General features: G+C 42.3%; 1 protein-coding gene across 1 annotated transcript; it reads right to left on the bottom strand.

The window, feature by feature from the left end:
• Nucleotides 1-2510: 2510 nt before the first annotated feature.
• On the bottom strand, nt 2511-8135 carry LOC104449144 (ABC transporter C family member 3). The gene is made up of 9 exons (XM_010063182.3): nt 5742-8135; nt 5438-5524; nt 4735-5364; nt 4109-4568; nt 3802-4016; nt 3394-3699; nt 3242-3305; nt 2901-3140; nt 2511-2751 (listed from the first exon to the last, which is right to left on the bottom strand). The coding sequence occupies exons 1-9, from the start codon at nt 8133-8135 to the stop codon at nt 2639-2641; spliced, it is 4509 nt and encodes a 1502-aa protein (XP_010061484.3). The 3' UTR covers nt 2511-2638.
• Nucleotides 8136-8926: the final 791 nt, after the last annotated feature.

Raw genomic sequence — 8926 nt, 5'->3', positions numbered from 1 at the left:
GCTTTCTTATTCCCTAAAGCAATTAGACGACTCGGCCACGAGAAGGTTATAAAGTTAAATAAACCCGCTTTTGAGTAAGGGCTCGCAATTTCACCTCCTCGGCGCTTATTCAGTTCTGCACCAACTGTAACTGGATCACCATTTAAAGGAGGTTCTTTGAGGAGATTGTCATCGATCTCAATTTTACCGAAGAACCCCACATAACAACAGAATAAACTGGTGACAACAGTGACTATATCAGAAATAATATACCAAGTTTGCACTGGAGCATGCTTGGCAGACAGAACAATGTCTATGACTAGGATATAACACGAGATAGATAAGTAGAAACCCCACCAAACTCTCAATAGAAGACGGAAACTTGTCCAAAATTGGAGCTTTGGCCATATAAATAAACACCCGAGCTCCCCAAGCAATAGTTTTCAGCGCTAAATCCAACAGACACACCAATTTCTCTTCCAACCAATCATTTCTATACCGGTAAAAGTAATTTGTCACACACAAGATCAGACTAAATACGGACAAGCCTCTTGCACGCCCATAAAATCAAGAGCCCAAGCAACAAAATCAAGTGCAAAGAACCAGAGAACCCCCTTCAAACGTGGTCTTGAGCAGAAGACCGCCACCTGAAGACATCAGAGTGGAGAAGTTCGAGAAAAAGATTTCTAGAACCTGCTTTGGTGAATCGAAAAGCTCCATTCTCGGTAAGCTCCTTGGGATTTCTGTCAAGTAAGTGGGAGCTATACGCCTCCCATGGATGAGAGAAAGGAGGTTTCTTGAGTTGACCGATAACTATATGATCGGTGGGAATAAGTGGTGAATTGGGAGTTCAGGGTCCTGCTAAATTGCCCATAAGACAATTTCCTTCTCTTAACCGTCCATAGGGAAAGGTGCCTTGTGATTGTACAAGAGTTTTCCTATAAGTATAGGCAAGCTGATCAATGTTCTATGAGTTTGATAAAGCATGCGCAAGGAAAATGTTGGGTCGATAATTAGAAGTCCAGTATCTTTAGTTGGGGAGATATTCAAGAGAGAGTCAAAATCTGAACCAATCAACAAACATATCCAATTATCAATAAAAAAAAATACATACATATTCAATTGGACTAATCTTTACTTCAACACTAAAGCCAATGACTTATGGATCAACTAATACACATTAGCGGCTTCAAACCACACCAACTATTCAATGCGAGATTTCTTTAATACATTTAATTTGTAGTGAAAGTGCAATTAAGTAGTATATTTTGAAAAAAAAGGCAATTGAGTTCCTCTTTTAACTCCGGCAAAATTGATGGACAGAAAAAAGATGACCCAGAATTTATTATAATTTGGAGACACATGGCGCCCACGAGGCATTGCATTAAAAAATAGCTCAAAAATTTAAAAAATAGGAAGCTGAAAACTGAAAAAAGAAAATAAGAAAAAAAAGAAAATGGGAAGAGAAAGGGACACGAAGAACAGGGGGAACAAATCTTGCTTGCGTCCGTCTCCAGTAACTTTCTCTAACCTGTTATTTGTTGATTCTTCCATTACTGGATAGATATGTGATATATGTAGGAGAAGATGCGCTCGATTTTCTGATACTGGCCATTGCTTGGTTCGTGATTTATCGAATTCGACGAAGTTCAAGCGACCCTGGTCCCAAGCTCGACGAAGCTTGAGCAGCCGTGGCCACTAGCTCAACGAAGCTCCAGCTGCCGTGGCCGCGAGCATGGTGGTGGCGGTGGCGACCCGATCTGGTGATGGTGGTGGGGGAGTTTGGCGATGGCGGCCGCGTCTTATGGTGCTAGCTGTGGTGGTAGGATGAGTTCGGTGGCAGTCAACTGTGAAGTTGGCTGTGGGGGCCGAATCTGATTGTGGTGAAGGTGGTGCTTGATTCCATAATGGTTGTCTTCAAGCGCGGCGGTAATCGGCAGGCGGTAGGTGGGATGTTTTTCGAGTCTAGCAACAGGTGTTTCGAGGCGCTGCGTTGGGCGGCGGCCATGGGCAGCTTCAGTGACCAGCTGCACTACTGTTGATCAATGAGCGATCTCCAATCGATGATGGCGGCCCAATAAATGATAACGGTGAATGCGGAGCAGTTTAAGGGAGTGAGTTTGTTTTTTTTTTTTTAACAAACAACTGCTTCTCTGTCAGAATAAAACAATTTTTAGAATCTTAACCTTGAGCTTTTCACTAACATTATATTCTTGCAAAACTATAGTGGGTGATCATGGAAGGGTTGGTAGTTATGGGGAGTTTGGGGGACCTAATGGACATATGTGTTCTGTAGGATTGAATTACATGAATCTGGATAAGGCCGATTGAAGGCAATTTGGGTGGAAGTGAGGGATGACGATGTTATGCGCCGCATATGCCATATGATGTTCAAAGTAGAATGATGCAAACAGAATGCGCAAAGCATGTTTATTCCTATAGATGAGAATTTTCCAGCATTTGGATGATAAGTATTGCAACAATACGTCTCGTTTTCTGAAGAAAGAGTTATCAACTTTGTGGTCCATGTTTAATTGCATCAGATTATGTTTAAGCCAATATGGAGCTACTGGCAATGACGTGGCTGGACGAATTACTCTGACACCTCCTCTCATCTTTAGAAGTAGCAGCTCTTGATCAACTTGAAGTAGGTGGTTCATCAATTTCCAAAACCGTACTTAGACCTCGTTGTGTACTCTGCTACAAGCTGCGTGAACGATGAGGATTTGTTGTCCAGCAATCTTCTTGGAGAATCACATTCAGCAACAAGGCCTGGACATGATTTGAGAGAGAGAGAGAGAGAGAGAGAGAGAGAGAGAGAGAGAGAGAGAGAGAGTGGTGAAAAAAAAGAAGAAGAAGAGAATGATGAAGCATAAGCTGAATGAGAAGGCTGAGATGAGATCGTGTTGAAAACTACATACCGTGATCTAGAAGAAGAACCATGTTGCTATCAAGAACTGAGGTGATCCGATGTGCAATGGTCATAACAGTACAGTCCGAGAGGTGATGCCTCAGCGTTTGCTGAATCAGATTATCAGTGGCTGTGTCAACGGACGCAGTAGCTTCGTCAAGTACCAAGATCTTGCTTTTCTTGAGCAGCACACGACCGAGGCACACAAGCTGCCTCTGTCCCATGCTCCAGTTCTCACCATTCTCAGTAACTGCAGGTCAAAGATAATAGAGCAAGAGATGAGACAAATTCCGTCCTAGAATGTGTTAAAACACTTCTTGGATGGTCAAGTGAAAGGGTACAGAAGATAACCTGCTGCATCCAGTTTCCCTTCTTTCTTCCTGACTTCATCCCCCAGTTGGCACTCATCCAATGCCTACAATTGCAGGATGGATCAGCTGATTATAGTTCCACATTATATAAGCTAGAAAAGGAACTTCAATCGTGAAAAGAAATGAATGCACCTCCCAAATCTGCTCATCAGAGTACTCCTCAAGAGGGTCTAGATTGCTTCGCACGGTACCCTCAAACATGGTTGGATCTTGAGGGATGATGCTTAATCTCGACCTCAGATCGTGCAGCCCAATTGAGGAGATATTAATGCCATCTATCAGGATTTGACCTGCACAAGGTTCTACTATGCGGAAAAGTGCTTGCATGAGAGTCGATTTGCCACTGCCCGTTCTCCCCACGATGCCCGTTTTCATCCCTCCAGGAAAAGTGCACGTGATGCCTCGCAGAACAAGCGGCAAGTGTGGAGCATACTGGACCTGGCATTCCGCCCAAATTGTCAGAAAGGTCAATTATGTCCTAATGACTGGACAAAACATGCTGACACATTGTTTTGGCATAACATAAAGTTTTCCTAGCACCTGCAGATCGGAAATGGCGATCTCTCCACATGTTGGCCATGAAGGACAGGGGCAATCATCCTCTATTGTAAGAGGGGGCTCACTTGAGATGCCAGCGTATTGAATTATCCTTTCAACCGATATAATTTTGTTCTCCATATTACACAAACTAAAAATAACTATTTCTTGTATCGTGTTCAAATTAAGTACGTACGTCACAGCTAAGCCCGCGATTGCTTCAGAGAGAAGAACAGGAGGTTAGATGACTAACATATTCATCGATACAGAGAGGGCACCATTTAGAAGATCTCAGGCAGGACGTTGTTACCTGGGTCGATGAATCCCTCAGGAATAGAGGTCAAGAAGATCAAAGAGATTCCAAATGTGACCGTGGATAGCATATCCAAGCGAAAGCGAAGCCATTCCATTGCCCCATCAACATGGAACATGTACCGAGAATATGCATCGGAAAGCTCCATAATTGTGTCCCGAAATCTTGATTCTTGATCAAAGCCACGAATAGTGGTCGATCCTGAAATTGTTTCAGCAAAGTGCTGGATCACTGGAGCTTCGCTCACACTCATCAACCGTGCCAGTTCTCTAGCAGATGGCATGTAATATTGCTGATACCAGACACAGGTTGCAATCACAGGGATGAAAATTATAAGAACTTGCCATGCAACCTGAGTTATCAAAATGATAATTCCCAGTAGCCGGATCATTGAGAAGGCAAATTCTGCGACTATAAATGGAATGTCCAAATCCACAGCACTCTGGTCTTTTGAGACCTGAAAGGAAGCATCGTGTCACAATGCAATCCATGACTCGTACAGGAAAGAAATTGTAATTGTAATAAACAAGACATGAATCGACAAAAGCATAATCTGTCTTCACTATGTGTTCAGAGATAAATCTCTTTGAACTATTCGAGTGATGTTCCATATTAGGACTCACCCTACTTAGGATTCGTCCACTTGGAGTGGCATCAAAGAATGACATGGGGGCCCGAAATATTGCGAGATGCAACTTATTAAAGAGTATCGTAGCTGTCTTGTAGCCAGCAGTTGCCAAAAGTGAAGACCTGAAAAGAATACATAAGGCGCTTCCAACAGCCAAAGCCACGTAAACAAGTATCAGTGTTGATCCCGGGACAGCAGGTTCCACGTCCTCCGACACTGGGGTCGCCCATGCCATCCAGTAATTGCTTCCCATCTGAAGGAGCATGAATAGAAACTGGGCCAGTAATATGAAAGGCACGAGAGCTCCTCCATATGCCGCCGTCAGGTACTTCCAGTGCACCAGAAAACCGACTCTACCTTTCTCCCTCTCTTCTTCTTGAACAAGCTGCCCTTTTACCCTTACTTCACCATCTTGAACATTTCTGTTTTCTTCCTTCTCCACAGTATTTTCCGTTCGACTTTCTTCATTGTTGATACCAGATGCTTCAGAATCTGGCCCAGCTTGGTGGGAACCAAGCCTGGCTAAAGCTTCCTCATGTGCACCAACTAGCTCTGTGAAATCTGCTCCGAGGTGAAGAATCTCGCTGTATGTTCCAGATTCTGTGATCTTTCCATCTCTCATGACCTAGCAAACATACGTATTACCACTTAACGAGTGACTCCAAGGAAAACCAATTCATAGGTCAGTAATTACTCACCACGATTAGATCAGCTGTCTGTAGAAACTCTACTTGATGAGTAACGTAGATCACTGTTTTCAAACTTAAAAGTCCTAGCAAACATTCCTATCACATTAAAGACTCAGTTAGTAATCTTCATGAGAGGAAGAATGAAATCGAGAAAATAACTCAAATCCAAGACTTGCACAGAAAATGTTAGCATCTAAAATTATTTATTTCAAACTTGTTTTTCCATCAAGAAGCCTGCGCTTCATAATTGGCAATGTAAAGAAAATAAGGGGCGGTAAGTGCATAATCAGAAACGTAGGAAAAAGCAATTAACCTTAAACAGATGAGATCCTGTATGCGCATCGACAGCACTAAAAGGGTCATCAAGTAGATAAATGTCTGCATCTCGATAAATTGCACGGGCAATCTGCACTCTTTGCTTCTGTCCACCACTCAGATTTATCCCTCTCTCGCCTATAATTGTTTGATCGCCAAATGGGAGAATCTCCAATTCCTTCATCAGACAGCAGGCTTCGAGGATACTTTCATACCTCTCACGGTTCATCTCCTTGCCGAATAAAATGTTGTCCACAATCTTGCCACTCTGTATCCACGGAGACTGAGCAACATAAGCCTTACTGCCACATAATTTGAGGGCTCCCGATATCTTCGACAATTCTCCCAGGAGGCAAGAAAGTAAGCTCGATTTTCCTGAACCCACAGTACCGCAGACTGCAACTTTCATGCCATTGATGACCTTCAAGTTTATGTCCTTTAATGTGGGTTCAGAGGAAGACAAGTCCCACGTGAAATTCCCCTCATTGATCTCGACTGCCATATCACTTGTGCCCTGAGGAAGCTTTTCAATGACGTCATTCTGGAGATCCTCAAGGCGCAGGAATGATGCTACTCTGTCAAGTGAGACCTTAGTCTGAGCTATCACGGATAATACAACTGGTAATTCATAGATGGGATCTTGGAGGACGCTGAATGTTGCGATCGCAGATAAGATCTTCCCTGACGATAGTGGGATCCCCAATAACATGCATGTACCAAATGTAGTCACGGAAACAAATGTCGGGGCACCCCAGAAGACAAAAGAGGTCATTGCTTCAGTGTAAAAATTTTTTTTCAACCACCCCGTCTCAATATTCCTCAGTTCATTAATCTTGGACAAAAACTTCATCTCCCATGCCTGAAGCTTTAAAATCTTCATGTTTCGCAAGATCTCGGAAGTTGCCTTCATCCTTTTGTCCTTTGATTCCATAAACTTTTCATCAATTTTCTCCTGGAGCTTGCTCAAAGGAATATTAGCTAACATAACAAGCACAGAGGCCACAAAAGCTGCAATAGCCGCAAGCCCAAGATTTTTATACAGAATCGCTAAGGCTAACCCAACTTGTACAAGTACTAGCCAAGGATCGTGCATGCACCAGCAAGAATCACCAATTCTCTCGGCATCTACAGACATGATATTAATGATTTCCCCACTAGTATGCCCCTGTTTAGACTGGCATGAAAGGTTTAATCCCTTGTCATATATTAGTGCAACCAGCAATGAGCGAGTCCTAATCCCAACAAGATCTAGCCTAAATATCATCTGCCGAGAGGAAAGGCACTCGACAAGCTGTGCAACCAAAAACGCTGAAACAAGAAGGTAGCCTTTACTTTCAAATTTGCGTTGCCCGTTTAGGAATTGAACAAAAGTTTCCATAAGGTATGGACCAAGGTAAGAAGCTAGGGTTATAAGAAGCTCAAACACAGCAGTGGAAATTACTTCTTTCCATTTGGACATGATCAGAGCCTTCGCCAGCCTAAACGCTGTCACTCCATTACTGGAACCAGCATCTGACTTGAGCTTTTCCTTGAAACCTGGAAGTGCCCCTGCTATCCTATCCCGTGGAGCAAGTTGAGGGACATCCTCTAGGTCCAGTGTTTTCTCATTCCCGACAGCCATTAAAGGACTCAGCCACGAGAAACTAATTATACTCAGTAATCCCGCTTTAGAATACGGGGTCACAGTTTCACTTCCTGGACTTCTGTTTAATTTGGCATTGCTTGTAACCGAGTTACCATTTAAAAGCGCTTCGAGCAGACAATCATCAATCTCAATCTTACCAAAGAACCCCACATAACAGCAGAAGAAACCGGTGACAACAGAGACGACGTCAGAAATGGAATACTGGGTTCGCACCGGAACACACTTTCCATACAGAACAACGTCAATGACGAGGCAATAACATGCAATGGACAAGTAGGAACCCCACCAGACTCTCAAAAAAAGAGGGAGCTTTGATACTCCAAAATCGGAGCTTTGGCCGTACAAACGAACACCTAGAGCTCCCCAAGCGAGAGACTTCAGTGCTAAATCCAAAAGAGAAACCAGTTTCTCTTCCGACCAATCATTTGCATACCAATAAAAGTAGTTCGCCGCACACAAAACCAGATTAAACAGAGATAAGCCTAAACAGCAAAACAGAGTGGGCTTATAGTACCAAATTCTGCTTCTTCTGCGGCTTTGTTCGGAGCCTACACCATTTCGTTGTGCCCATATTTTCTTGCCCGTCCATGAAACCAGGAGTCCAAGTAACAAAACCAAATGAAGAGAACCAGAGAAGCCACGTAAAAACGTGGCGTTGAGCAGAAAATCGCCCCCTGTATACATCAGAGTGGAGGAGTGCGAGAGGAAGTTTTGAAGCACCTGCTTTGATGAATCGAAAGGATCCATATTTTTTCGGGGGAATCACTGGATGTCTACGTTCTGTGTTTTCATGCGCCTTCTTCCATGAAGGAGAGAAGGGAGGCTATATAATACGGGAGTACGGGAGTGGCGAAGAACGGACATAGTGGGAAAGGTCAGCTAAAAATGCCCATGAACAGGGTTAAAACATAATTGAAAAATTTCAGAATATTTCGACATGTAACAATAGAAGTACACTGCCATATGATATGGCAATCTAACGTAATATTTATCAATTAATATATACACAATCAAAAAAAATATACATCCAGAACCAACAGAATTATGAGATATCTTTAACAAATTAAATTATTTGAGCAATTTTGACCCGAGATTCATCATTCCCGTTCGCCGAAGGTCTAATTGAGTCCAAGGCCCAAAAAGTTTATGGTGTACCTTTCCTTTGCTCTCTTGCATTCGAAGGGTCATTGTAACATACATTGGCAGACAATTGTCATACATATATAAAATGATTGGTTTTTATTTAAAATAGGAAAACAAAAAGCAACTTTTTACATTTACGTAAAAGTTTCTAAAAAAATTATTCAAATTTCAACTAATTAAGTAGAAACTATGTATGAATTAAAGTGTTGATATTTATGCTTTATCAACAAGCCACTTTAGTTGATTGAGAACCATATATCTAGTTTATACTCACTTTTCTTGTTAAGTTAATCCGAGAGAACCAAAGAAATAAATGACATTAGAGATTTATGTAGTTAAGAGGAGGGTCGGCAATAAATAATTCATTACAATAAAAAAAATCAGAATTATAATTT

Source organism: Eucalyptus grandis, chromosome 6 (assembly GCF_016545825.1).
Source record: "Eucalyptus grandis isolate ANBG69807.140 chromosome 6, ASM1654582v1, whole genome shotgun sequence".
NCBI classification, from domain to species: Eukaryota; Viridiplantae; Streptophyta; class Magnoliopsida; order Myrtales; family Myrtaceae; genus Eucalyptus; species Eucalyptus grandis.
The sequence above is the reverse complement of the archived record's forward strand: the minus strand, read 5'-3'. Positions and strand labels throughout refer to the sequence as shown.